General features: G+C 40.7%; 1 protein-coding gene across 1 annotated transcript; it reads left to right on the forward strand.

The window, feature by feature from the left end:
- The first annotated feature begins 9,077 nt into the window (after positions 1–9,077).
- On the forward strand, positions 9,078–13,861 carry Il2 (interleukin 2). The gene is given in 4 exon segments (NM_001281629.1): positions 9,078–9,271; positions 9,362–9,421; positions 11,798–11,944; positions 13,490–13,861. Coding segments are annotated over 4 exon segments (468 nt in total). The 5' UTR covers positions 9,078–9,124; the 3' UTR covers positions 13,604–13,861.
- The last annotated feature ends 820 nt before the right edge of the window (positions 13,862–14,681 follow it).

The following is a 14,681-nucleotide window of genomic DNA, read 5'->3' on the forward strand; positions in this document are numbered from 1 at the left end:
TATCAGAGTTAAAGCTGAAGATCAGAGAAGCAAAGCAACCAGCCGCTAAAGAGTTCTCATCTCTACTAATGCTCAGATTGAAAGGACGATCCTGTCCCAGGACTGCATCTCCAGACTGCATCTGCCACTAAACCTCAGACTGCACCTTATATTCCCCTCCAGTGCTGAGATTAAAGGTGTGGGATCCCAAGTGTTGAGATCACCTATGTGTGAACTCTGTTTCTGTATAGATTGCATCAGTTTCGTGTAGTTCAGAGTGGCGTTGAATCAACAGAGATCTGTCTGCCTCTATCTCCTGAGTGCTGGGATTAAAAGTGTGTACCACCATTGCTTGGACTCTTTGGCTAACGAGTGTGGCTGCTGGGATTAAAGGTGTGTGCCACCACTGCCTGGCCTCTGTGGCTGACTAGTATGGCTAGTTTTGCACTCTGATCTTCAGGCAAGCTTTATTAGAACATAAACAAAACATCACCATAGTGTTATGCCAGAAATTGAATAATATCTACAGCAGCTTTTGACTGAGGATTTTTCTTGGGCCTATTGGCACTCTGACTATAAGAGTTAATAGTCACTGTTCAGGACATGGCAATCTGCCCAGGCTGGCTTGGAGATGTTCCGTCTAGTGTCTAGTGTCCTTGAAGTTGGGTTATGGGGTTGATAAGAAAAAATGACTGTAAAAGATAACTCTATCTGGTATAGTTTATCAATGATGACTAAAAATATGCAAGAGGAACTTAAACATGTGTCCAGGAACAGAAATTATATAATCTATGCTTTGGAACAAGATGAATCTATCCTTGCTTACTGAATTTTGTGTAAAGAAGCTCCCTGACTGCCTATCAGTCTGGTTGCAAGATTGTCCCAACTACCAATGGCCTGACTTCCTTCTTCCCTCACCTACTCCTTGCATCCTCTCTGGAAGCTATCAACTGCCAGGACTAGTCCCTGGCAACCCATAAGCCTGGGGAGGAAGGACACTGGTCAAATGATTAGACTGGCATTGTAGATTTCCCCCCAGATCAAAAGTGATTCATAGCTGGGCGGTGGTGGCGCACGCCTTTAATCCCAGCACTCGGGAGGCAGAGGCAGGCGGATCTCTGTGAGTTCGAGGCTGGGCTGGACCGATAGCCTCCAAAACAATACAGAGAAACCCTGTCTCGAAAAAAAAAAAAGTGATTCATGTAGATGTTTTTAGACGTGAAGTGCTTTTGTATCACCTTATTAAAGGTTCATAGCAGTTTTATGAGAAAGGCAGGAATGCTGTTCATTTGACAGATGATAACTCAGCATTGTAAACATAAAGCAGACTGACTACATCATCAGCAGTTATCAATCTGTGTCTTATTGTATTTCTGTGGTTATCACAGAACACCCGTCATTAGGCAATACAGAACAGCTCTGTTATGGTGATTAAATACTCTTACTCAAAGTAACTTATGGAAGGAAGGGTTTATTTCAGCTTACACATTACAGTCTATCACTGAGCAGAGTCAGAGCAGGAACCAAGCAGTAACTTGGGAGATCCATGAAAAACTGCTTGCTGGCTTGCGTATAGACTCATGCTTGACTCACTTTCTTACACAGTTAAGATCCACCTGCCCAGGGAATGGTGCTGCCAGTGGTGCTAGTCCCTCCTACATCAGTTAACAATGACAACTATCTCCTACAGGCATACCCACAGGCCAGTTTGATCTGACGTCTCTCAGTCGGGACTCTCTTCTTAGGTAATTTTGAGCTGTGTCAAGTTGGCAGCTAAAGCTAACAAGGACAGGAGTTAAATCCCAATCAGCAACACCACTGGCCTTTGGCAAGGATTTCATTGAAGATGGCATTGGCCTAGGGTATGTAAAAGAGATCCCAGTGTAAGACAAGACAAGTATTCAGGGATCTTGTGGGAGGTGCTTGAGTCAGTGGAGTCATGTTCCCAAAGATTACCTCATGGTCTCCATTTCTTTCTTTTCCTTCCATTTCCGGGCTCATAAAGTAGGTGGTTGCTCCACCACGGCTTCCCATCAAGATGTACTGTCCTCACTAAAGCCCCTCCACAAATGGGGTCACTTAATTTTGGATTGCAACTTCCAAAACTATGAGTCCAAGCGAAACTTTTTAAAAAAATAAATAAACTGCCTCAGATATGTGGGTACAGGGGAAGAAAGTAGACCAGTTCAATAAGGAACCCAAAATAAAAGTGGCTTTAATTACATATGTTTGTTTGTCATTCACATGAGAGACTTTAGGACCAGAACCAGAGGTTATTGGCAGCTGCTGTAGTATCTGTATTGTTCATAGAGAGTGGTAGGTACCCTGTCCTCATGTTCTAGAAGAATCATTAGAGCTCCAGCCATTAACTCTGTCCATAACTCCGCAATAATCATTGGAGAACGTGGCATTTAATGGGGAGCAGCAAATCTGTCCAGTTAAAAATCAGGATTCTATTTCTAACTGGGAGGGAAACCAACTGCCACTAGGGGAAATTAGCATTCTCCACAACAGAAAGGAGAAGTTGACCTTTAAAAGTCCATTGGGGCCAATGAAAGTGGCACATTTAGGGACTTCTAGCTGCCCAGGAGCAACAGACTTGAAGTTTGGTGTGAGTAGAGTTTGCATGGGTGTGGAGCCTGTTCTTTCTTTCTCCAGGCTCTGGGACCCTAGAGCAACCTGTGTGTATTCTTCCTGTTGGGGTATGACACTTGAATTTATAATTCCTAAGAAACAGCATCATTTTATGTCAGTCTAAATCTCCCCTAAATGCCTACTCCATAAAACAGGTTTCTGGGGCTGGAGAAATGGCTCAGCAGCTACAAAGGAGTACTGCTCTTACAGAGGACCTGAGTTCGCATCCCAACACTGACATCAGTTCCAGAGGGACCCAGCATTGAAGGCTCCCACATCCATGGATGCCAGTGTTCACATGCATGTATGCTCCCCAACACATACACATAATTAAAATAAAATAAACTTTTGAAATAAGTTCTTGACATTCGCTTCCTCATAAATTACTCTAGGATAGAAAACATTACATCAAAAACATTCAAGATTCTAAAAGTTCTTTATATTATTACAGGCAGTATATACTTATGTATACTTATGTCAACAAAACTTGCCCAAAAATATTTCTAGTAATTGAAAATTTAACTACTGCAGCCAACACAGTTATCTATGAAAGACAAATTTAGGAGCAAAACAATGTTATGTTGAATTACAAAGACTCCACTCAGCATAACGTAACAAAAATTCTTTTTCTTCTGTTTAATCAACACAGAAAAAATATATTCTCCCCCTTACCTATAATTGCCATTCTCAAGAAGTTTTATCACTTTTATACTGCCACTAACTCCTCCAGAGGGCTTGGCTTTGTTTAGAGACAAGATGTTGCTATGTTGCTCAGGCTGGCTTTGAACTCTCATTCACCCTCTCCCTACCTCCTAAGGAGCTGCGATAACAGGCAGGTGCCACTCTTCCCAGATAAGGTCTATTAAATCAAAGAACAATAATTCCTTACCTGGAAAGTACATACAATTCTTTTTTTTAAGTAGTCCCATGCTGTTTTAAAATTAAATCTTTTTTTAAGTGAATACTTAAGAATTATTTTATTTTTTAAATTTATTTTTCAGTTTAAATTTAGATAAGAAACAAGGTTGCTTCACACAATTCTTAAGAATTATTCTTTTACCTCCTGCTAATGTTCATAAATTTGTTATGACATGTAGTAATGGGCTAATTCCTTGTAAAAACATATTATTTAGAGCAACACTTCAATTGACTGTGTCATTAGTCTATCTAAACTACTGTAAAAAAGAGAGAAAGAAAGGAAGAAAGAAAGAAAGGAAGGAAGGAAGGAAGGAAGGAAGGAAGGAAGGAAGGAAGAAAGAAAGAACAGACTGTCAAAGGAGCTTAGAGAAAGTTTTGACAGGAAGCATCAGGTGCAGAGTCTGCAAAAACTGTAACTAATAACTTTATTTTCACAAGATTTTGGTGAATTCACTAATTCACTTACCCTGACAGAGGAAAATGCTAATATTTATCTGTCCTTTTGTTTTGCTTTGCTTTGCTTTGTTTTTCAAGACAGGCCTTTGTAGACCAGGCTGGCCTCAAACTCCCATAGATTTGCCTGCCTCTGCCTCCTGAGTGTTGAGATTAAAGGCATGCGTCACTACCACCCACTTTTATCTGTATTTCTCACATTAAAGAAAGTTGCTCAGCAGGTCTACAGAGCGAGTTCCAGGGCAGCCTCCAAAGCCACAGAGAAACCCTGTCTCAAAAAACTAAAAAAAGAAAAAAAGAAAGTTGCTCAGATTTCTTTCTCATCCCCTTTATTGTCTATATATGGTAGGGCTACTGCATTTTTTGAGTTAATTTTGTATCCTGCTACTTTGTTGAAGGTGTTTATCAGCTGTAGAAGTTCCCTGGTAGAATTTTTTGGGTCACTTACCTAGACTAACATATCATCTGCAAATAGGTGAAAGTTTTACCTCTTCCTTTCCAATCTGTATCCCCTTGATCTTCTTTTGTTGTTTTATTGCTCTAGCAAGAACTTCAAGTGCAATATTGAAGAGATATGGAGAGAGTGGACAACCTTGTCTTTTTCCTGATTTTAGAGGAATTGTCTTGAGTTTCTCTCCATTTAGTTTGATGCTGGCTGTTGGTTTGCTGTATATAGCTTTTATTATGTTTAGGTATGTTCCTGTTATCCCTGATCTCTCCAAGGCCTTTATCAGGAAGGGATATTGGATTTTTTTCAGCATCTAGTGAGATGATCATGTGGTTTTTCTTTTTCAGATTGTTTATATGGTGGATTACACTGAGTATATGAACTGTTTCATCTGTAGTGAAATGAGATTAAAAGATGAACAGATGTGAAAGTGCTTTATACATGTGCCCCGTTTTGCACACCTGTCACCACTGTTAGAGGAGGAGTACATCCAGCCTCTACGCAAGGCCTGTGACCTAACACACAGGTCTCTATTTACTTGAGATTCCCAGGGGTTTGAAAGACAGTCCTCTTCCTATCACAGGGAGAAGCAGGGTTCTCCTGGCTATGGTAAACAATCCCCAATACGTTTTTATGCCAGCTTAGGAGCACCGCACCCCTAAGAGCACCCCATCCCCAAGAGCACACACTCCTCCTAAGAGCACCCCACCCCCGAGAGCACACACTCCTCCTAAGAGCACTGCACTCCTAAGAGCACACACTCCTAAGAACACCATATGACTTGGATGCACTGGAAATAGAATCCTTTCCTTACTTTAGGTAGAGGAGAAAATGTAAGGATACCAAGAGCTCTAGCATTTTTAAAGGCCCTAAAACATATTTTAAAGCCTAAGCAAGCTAGGCAGTGGTGGCGCACGCCTTTAATCCTGGCACTCGGGAGGCAGAGGCAGGCGAATCTCTGTGAGTTCGAGGCTGGGCTAGGCCGGGCTGGACCGACAGCCTCCAAAACAATACAGAGAAACCCTGTCTTGTAAAAACAAACAAACAAACAAACAAACAAACAAACAAAAAAACCTAAGCAAAAGCTAGGCTGCTCAGCTCTGGGCTTGATCTGAATGGGTAATAAGGGAATGAAGAAAGGACAGCCACACAGATACATGTACAGAAAAGGCTGGGACGGGGTGGTTGTACTTGCTCTGATGGAGGATACTTACCATGCAACAACCCAGAGACAGCATAGAGGCAGGTTAGCTAGTCTAGTGGGGGTATCTGAAGAGGAGCAGTCATCAGGGAGGAGGAAGCTATGGCGACTCGTTTTTGTTCACACTGGTCCATCATCTATAAACACTTGTACTTGGACCAGAGGAAGATGTTTGCATTCCCCGAGCCTACCTAGCCCAGGGAAGGTTTTGACAATATGTATGGGTCTGAAGCATTGGGGTCCTTGACATAACACTGCAGTCCTGACTTCATCTGCTCCCCACACTAGCATTGTAGCTACTGAGTGAATCTAGCTATTCTCAGTTCTGAGGACCCCTAAAATTGCTCAGATGAGGTGTTGCAGGCAAACAGAACTTTCCGGAATTCCACAGCTATCTCTCATAGGCTGGAGGGAGATGGAGCAGCAGGCACAGCTGAATTCAGCCTGTCTCAAAGGGACGTTAGCATCACTCTCTCATCTGACATAGATGGGGTGGTGAGATGTCAGGTAGATTTGGGTTTTTACTACAGCTCTGCCACCAACTAAGAAAAGAATCATGGAATCACTCAACCACAAACCTCAAGTTTCTTATCCATTAAATGTGACTCAGTGAGAATGTATTTGAAAACTTCTAAAAGTTAGAAGTACAAGAGAAAGTAAAAAATGTTTCCGTGCTGAGGGTCATAAACACTAGAAATTGCCTGGAAGACCAAGTCTGAGTATCACCCTGGGAAAATGCAGATTTCACAAACAGTACATCCTACTTTCAAAGGGCAAGGACAGGATCTGAACTGAAAACCAAGGAACTTTAAAGAAACCAGTGAGATGAATTAACACTGGCCTCGCACACACCAGACCAAACTGAAGTTTTAAGCCCATGAACGATCAGGAAAAAGAAATTCTTGTGGAAGGTAGAGTCTTCAGAAGTCATTTGCATGGATGGACAGACAACATGTGCAATGACTGACTGCGGCTGTCCTAACAATGGACTCTAGGAGCAGCTAAAATCGTTAACATTGAGCAACAGAGCTCTGTGGGTTATGACACATGTGGTAGTCAGGCTGCTACTGATCATATCACCACTTCAGCCAGAAAACTCAGCTGCTCTGTCAAGTATGTTAAAAATGGAAAGTGCACCACACTTGTTGGTAGCTTTCTCCCCAAGCACTTAAAGAAACTGTGAGGCCAACTTTTGTAATGGCGCCTATTATGCAATGGTATTATGCAATTAGAAATGTAGCCATGTAAATTTCTCTAATGGAAACCTCTGGAGAAATACAGATCTCAAGCCCATGAGGACATCAAAGGCCTCGCTGTGGGGGAAAGCCCCCACATAGGAAAATATGTGGGCCTGATTTATTCCATTCTGGAAGGGGGAGACATGAGTTTCCTGGGCTGGGATGAGAGACCAAAGACCCGAGAAGACAAGAGCAGTGAAACCTACAGACCACCAGGTAGCTTGTCTTCACAATGGCAGGCTGCAGTCTGAAGGGCACAGAAAAAACTCTAAATTTTTAGGTGACAAATAAGGACCATGAGACCTGCCCCTAACCTGTCTTCCTTCAATCATGCCACTCAAGGAACTGTTATGCTTAATTCAAGATACATGCAGTTTAGTTTTGTTTTCCAGAACATTGCCCATTGCATGGAGAAGTGTCCCAGAGATTACAATTCAATATGCTGTACAATAGTCCAACCTCCACTATCCCCAGTGTCAAATTTTCAAAATTCTTTACAACACTCACCATCCACCACTTACTCAGGTTCTTAACTCTATGTTCAAGCATTAGGTCAAGAGGGACACAGATGGCAAGAGAGTGGGTTTTGGAGTGAAAACATTCTATTTTCAAATCTTCATCCCACCCTTTTACTGGCAGGAATGGCTGAGTAACCTCGAACAACAATTCCTCTGATTCTCTGTTATTTCTTTCTAAAAACTAAATTGTAGCCGCTGTTATTTCCTGTATATATGTATGATGTGTGTGTGGGTACATGTATGCAGGATATGTGTGTGGGTGCATGTACCCATAGTGTGCATGTAGCAACCAGAAGCTATGTGGAGTCAGCTCTCCGTCCACTTTACGTGAGTTCCAGGATCAGGGTGTAAGGTTTGCACAGCAAGCTCCTTGCCCCTCTGAGTCATCTCATCAGCCTTGATTCTCAGTTTTTTGATCTACAAAATGGGATCATGGCACAGGTATGTGGCAAGGCACATATTTTCCCCTTCTATGAACCCAGGGGTGGTTTAGATGCTACTTAGATGTCTGCACAAAGGCTAGACCAGTAAAAGACACTAAAAATGGAGATGTCATAGGTAACCTCTTAATCAGCTGAATTGGAAGTCTGTTCCTCTTCAATCACTCAGCCAGTGTACCGCACTGAGGATGAGGGATCTCATATATCCTTCTAAATCTACCCACTGAGAACACAGGGTACTATTCCTTTGCTATTACTCTCATAGCGTCCCAGATACTTTTGAGGAGAAATCCAAAACTATTAAAGAAGGGAAAGGAAGGTTGTTGAGATGGCTCAGTGGGTAGAGGCTTTTGCTCACAGACTGGATGATTCGAGTTCAGATTCCTGGGTCACACAAGGTGATAGGAGAGAACTGGATAGCAAGAGTTCTCTGACTTCCATAAGTGAACGTGCGCGTGCGCTCACACACACACACACACACACGAAAATATTCTAAAAGAATGAAAGTGCAACTAGAAACATATAAAAATAGCATCAACATCCTTAGATGCTGACCTTCTGGAGAATTTGTTAGACAACATACTCTTCTTAAAAAGCATAATAAATATTAACATGTTTGAACAGACACAGAAACATGCTAAATTAAAATGAAAAATATTTTAAAATACCTCAAACTCAAAAGTGTTTAAAGTGTCCTGGTCTTCCTATTTCTCTGGCTAACTGTAGGAAGCAACCTATCTATCACCTTGTGTGCAATTAGCTCATCATGTAGATAAGAAGGTAAAACCATCCTGGAACAGGAAACCAATGTTCTTCCTGTCTAATCAACAAATCTCAAAGATTTATTCTGCTCATCTCTCTCCTCTTGCTCTTGTCCACAACAGGCTGCTTACAAGCTCAGAGTGGCTTTGACAAAGAGCATTTTCACAAGTTACTTTTGTATCTCCACCCCCTTAAAGAAAAGAGGAAAATTTGCTTCATACAGAAGGCGTTCATTGTATGAATGAAAACTGCCACTGAAGTGTGGGCTAACTCAACCAAGAGGGATTTCACCTACATCCATTCAGTCAGTATATGGGGGCTTAAAGAAATTCCAGAGAGTCATCAGAAGAGGGAAAACAAAGGTAATGCTTTCTGCCACACAGGTAGAGTCTTTGAAAATATGTGTAATATGTAAAACACTCTGACACCCCCGGGTTATTTTTCCAGCATTAACAGTATAAATTGCCTCCCATGCTGGAGAGCTGCCTATCACTCTTGTTAATCACTACTTGCTGGCCACAAGGACTGCAGGCATGTACAGCATGCAGCTCGCATCCTGTCTTGCACTGACGCTCGCACTCCTTGTCAGCAGTGCACCCACTTCAAGCTCTAAAAAGGAAACCCAGCAGCACCTCGAGCAGTTACTGCTGGACTTACAGGAGCTTCTGAAAGGGATCAATGTAAGTGCATGTCCTTCCTGTCTATGGGCACTGTCTTTAGTTTTCTTGCCAAAGGTTGTGTTTTAATAACAGTGCGTTATGCTTTCTCAGAATTACAAGAATCCGAAACTCCCCATGATGCTCACGTTTAAATTTTACATGCCCAAGAAGGTAAGTGAGTTTCTATGTTCAATTGGTGCTTTGATGAATTCAAAGTAGCATGTATGTTTGCACACTCATCAGATGAATAGTACCTAATCTGAAGAAAAAAAATTCTTCAATATCTGAGTGTAAAATTTCCTGTTTGATAATGGCATTTCTTTTCAATGGTTTTGTCTAAATTTTTCTTATGTATTTGTGTGTTGGGAAAGAGGAAGAAAACACAGGATAACTGCTTTTTGATGCTGGGATAATTTAAAGACTGTGGTGATTTCTGTTTTATGATCATCCTAGAGATATTTGAACAGATGCATTATGTTAGCTTGTGAAATGTCAAGATTGACTTCAACGGGGTCTCATTTTATAGACACTTTACTGTTGTAAGGAAGATCCCTAAGACTCCATGTTTGAGGAGCAGCACATCCAGTATTCACAGCCACTAGGGTGGGTGATCTGAAGTGAAGTTTCAGCTCTGCTAGGCCTTAGCTCTCATGGCCTTGGGAGGTTGCCTATGTTCATCCACCTAGTTACATAAATGATAATTGTATGCTTATAGCTCAACATGCTTTGGAACAGCATCTAGCTAGCACTACATAGACATGCTATTGGTGCTAGTGAAGAAAAAGTCTGAGACATAAAATACGATTTTGGATTTATATAGTCTTTTTTTTTTAACCGGGGATCCAGAGAGCTGTCGTATTTCTATATGACATTGTCTCCCAATATTGGAAGTTTGTTTGGTCTCTTGGATGGAGAGGGTTGTATGATAAACAACAGCTCACCCAAGCTCTTAGAGCTGCATGAAGTGTAGAAGTTTGCTACAGTCCTGACACTCAAAAGAGGATGAACAATATTGGTGCTAGAAAGAGCTTGTCCCAGGATTAATCCAAGCCAAGAGAAGCATGGGATCTAAGAGGACACAGAGGCAATGCTGCTGACCCACCTCTGTGAAGTCAGGGAACTGTGCCTCTAGCTGTTACACTGGAGAAGAAAAGGAAATGACCCTAAGTGCTCTTCCATCTTAATTAGAGTCACATAACTTTCAACTCTAACACAAAAAAACTAGATAGTTCTGTGAAGGAGCATGCCACATTGAACATGCAGAATTCCTCATAACAAGCTGGAAGGCAACAGGTAGGCAAATTCAGAAATGCATGCTGTCCGGTCAGAACCCTTCCGCTAAGGATCACTAGACAGACATGAAATCATGTTAATTTAGAGAGTGGTGAAATCTAAGTTTTTAAGTAGCTATTGGAAACAAGAGGAATATGATAAAACCTGGTGATTTTCTTATTTAACCTCCATTCTACATATTGTAATAGAAACATTTATTTTAAAGAGTGCAGTTAATGAAAAGGAGTGACCATACCACTCTTGATCTACTTACTACGTGGTTGTGGGGAAGACACCGGTTCTGAGACTTAGTAAAATAGAGATAACTCAGTTCACTGCCTGCTTCTGGAGGACCTGCTGACTTTTATGGAAATCATAGTATACTATAGTACTAAACAATATTCTTTCTCACTGTATATACGCATAAATATGCATGATATATTCTTTCAGAAATGTACAGGAAACTTATCCAACTATTCTGTTCAAATTTGGTTGCTTTTTTATTTCATTTGGACAAATAAGAGCTTTAAATTTATTGATTTATTTATTTGTGTTTGTGTGTGGGGAAGTGCATGTATACCCGTGGAAGACAGAGGACGAAGTGTGAGAGTTGGGACACTCCTCCCATGATGTGGGTCACTGAGACTGAACTCAGGTCATCAAGTCTGGTGCCAAGTGCCTTTCCCTATAGAGCCGTCTTTCTAGCCCTGACAGTTCTTTAAAAAAGTACCTTTAGTAATTGCAGAGAAGTAAAAATTTAAGAAGTATTAAATGTGTCTTCCTGGAGATCTTGACAGTCATCCTTCTGGGTCATGATAACCAAATCTGTAAGATTGGAGTCTGTGACAGCTGGCATCCAAGGGCTCCTGTTCCTTGACTTCTGTGATTCTCAACTCTGGGTTATTAGACAGTAGAGTGCAGAATGTGTGAGAACCTTGCATTTCCCCACTCTCTCTGGGATTTCATTGCAGATTGGAAACGTAGTCTATACCTGTGATGTGCACTGTGACAGGGAAATCCAGACTTTTGACAAAGTCTAATGAAGCTAGAACAAAGTATTCACTAGACTGACATAAGAGTTAATGTTAACCACAGGGCTTTGAGCTCTCTCTTCTAGATTTAGCATATCCACTACTTCAGTCCCTCTTTACACTGAGAACAGGGAGTGGGTAAAAGCTAAGGGCTGCCTACTCTTGATTAGACAAACTGCAGATTACCTTCTGGTTCTTCAGTATATGTTAACTGAGCTGAGAGTTATGTTTCTCACTACTCTAGGCCACAGAATTGAAACATCTCCAGTGCCTGGAAGAAGAACTTGGAGCCCTGCAGAGCGTGCTGGATTTGGCTCAAAGCAAAAGCTTTCACTTGGAAGATGCTGAGAATTTCATCAGCAATATCAGAGTGACAGTTGTGAAACTAAAGGTAAGATGTTGCTTTATTTGCTAAGCTGGAAATAAAATAAAGGGGAGAAGAATTGGATTCTAAAATACCATGACATTCTGGTCTTTGTCAGATTCCATGCATTTAATCAGACAAAACTTAAAGTCCACTGACAGCATGAGTCCTACCACTTCAGGGTTCATCCACCATCATCTGCAATGAAATTCTGGAGGCACCCTGCTTCTTCTCACATTAGCATAGAATTGGAAGCGAGAAGTACTGAGTAGAACTCCACAAGGAACAGGCAGCGTGTGTTGCCTTCATATATTTATCAGACCAGGACCAATGATTTGAAAGACTTTTCCAGAGAGGTTATGCTGTCATTGGTGAAAGAACACAGAGATTTGCCTCCCAAAATACCAGCCAAGGAGGACAGCGAGAGCCCATTTCAGGGCTTTATTTTTAAATGCACAAGAAACATGGACTTTGTTGAGGCAAGGGAGAATCGTAGCTCTCTTTTCTCATTCCATCTGCCAAACAAAATTGCTGAGTTGACAGGTATCCTGAGCAAGCAGCATCATTTTGATTTCTGCAATAGCAGCAAGCCTCCAAGATGGTGTCAGGCTAGTCCTTTCCAACAAAACTTAATTTTTCCATTTGCTGCTTTCACCTGAAGCTTATAAAATAGGCCAAGATCCGTGTCATCTAGGTGTTGAAAGGCTTAGGTCCTTATCTATGCAAAGAAGTCTGCTCTGAAATTTCTGGCCCACAGTAGAAAGTTCATCCCAAATGAAAGGTATGAATTTTAGAGGTACATGAAAACTAGGAAATCATGTTTCAGTTAAGATGTTAGAACATTTGAGTAGTTATGTAGAGGGTCCATAAGATCATGGCAGCTTATTAAAAAAAACATTTATTCAAAAGAAATACTCTGCCTCATTTAACTTACAAGGGATTACTCAGATTTGGAAAAGCCATCCCATAAATCTGTTAAAATATTTCTCAGCTTGTCACCTAGAAACAGAGCTGAAATACCTCCTTTGAGCAAAGGAGGTTAGCATCTAGAAAGCCAGTCTACACAACAAATTTATAACATTTCTACTTGTCCAAACTGGGAGAATCATCTGCATTGATACCAGGGCAGGCCTCTTTATGAAATGTTCTCCAAATTCTCTCAATAGACCTTTGTCCTAACCCACTCTGGGTTGTTCCTATTCTGACTTGGGAAAGTATGAGACTAATAGAATCTTAAGGGTTAGAAAAGAACATATAATATGTATCATTTCTTTATCTAAATCTAAATCAATACATAGCTGTGTGCACTTACCAGACAAGAGGTTAAACACCTGCAGTCTCCAAAAGAGTTCAATGTTTCATTCAGATGTCCATTTGTACTCACTCAGGAAAATTTTATCTTGTATGCTTTTATCATTTGGCATCATAAAAAACACAATCTGACAATTTTGATCATTTAAGAAGTGTGAATGATTATTTAACAAGTGCTGAAATAAATGCCTATAGAACTGTAGTGAAGAATAACTATGTAAAGTAAACTATCTTAGTCTAAAACTTAATATTCTTTTTTAGGGCTCTGAAAGCACATTCAGATGTGAATTCGATGATGAGACAGTAACTGTGGTGGAATTTCTGAACAGATGGATCACCTTCTGTCAAAGCAGTATCGCAACAATGACTCAATAATTACCTGCCTCCTACAACACATTGGATTTCTATTTATTTAAATATTTAAAGTTATATTTATTTTGGATGTATTGTTTACTATCTTTTGTAACTATTAGTCTTCAGATGATAAATATGGATCTTTAAAGATTCTTTTTGTAAGCCCCAAGGGCTCTAAATGTTTTATTTATCTCAAATTATTTATTATATTGAATTGTTAAATATCATGTCTATGTAGATTCATTAATAAAAACATTTACAAGAGTTGGTGAATATAAATAAGCTCAGATGTCTATTTTTTTAGGACAGCACAAAGCAAGCTCTAGAACGTTTCTCAGTTATTCTTGTGAACTCTATGATGGTCAATGTGCTTACAAGAACCACTCTTCCCTGGAGAAGGATGTAAAATGAGACAAGAGCTTCTCAATGTCCTTGCACCCTCCCTTTATGTATTGATTGGATCTTCAGTTCTGGCAAAAGAAAAGTTTATAAGACTATAGTATTTTCCTTTCCTTTAAATTTAAACAGGATACTAAACAAAAATCTTGAAACCTTTTGTCATAATCTGTGTTGTAAAAAAGCAAAAAAAGTCTTGATGCTTTATATAGAGATGTTTAGCTCAGTTTTGGATGTTCAAGAATATGTGACGAACTCATGGCAGCATGCCATCACAATAGTGGGAGTATGTGAAGAAGACAGTGTGTGTGTGTGTGTGTGTGTGTGTGTATGTGCGCGCGCACGCACGTGCATGCGTGCTTGCGTGTGTGTGCACGTGTGTGTGACTTATCACAACCCAATTTTGCAGGAAATAGTCCAGTCCCACATACCCTGACCCATTCCCCTGAAGCAGCATTTATTAATCTATGAGGTACGCCCCAGACCTAACATAGTTACCTTGCACCAAGCCTACCATTACCTGCTATGCGCACCACCACACTGGGAACCAACTTTCCATCACATGAACAAATCAGCATATCCCACAGAACAATGTGCCCTCTACACTTTAACATTGCTGTCTGCCTGGAGGAATCAGAAGGCCTCTCCTCTTCTCTGGGTCCTGACAATGGTATCAGTGAAAGTTCCTCCTCCCTTTGGCTGT

This window comes from Mesocricetus auratus, unplaced genomic scaffold (genome assembly GCF_017639785.1).
Source record: "Mesocricetus auratus isolate SY011 unplaced genomic scaffold, BCM_Maur_2.0 Super-Scaffold_100011, whole genome shotgun sequence".
NCBI classification, from domain to species: domain Eukaryota; kingdom Metazoa; phylum Chordata; class Mammalia; order Rodentia; family Cricetidae; genus Mesocricetus; species Mesocricetus auratus.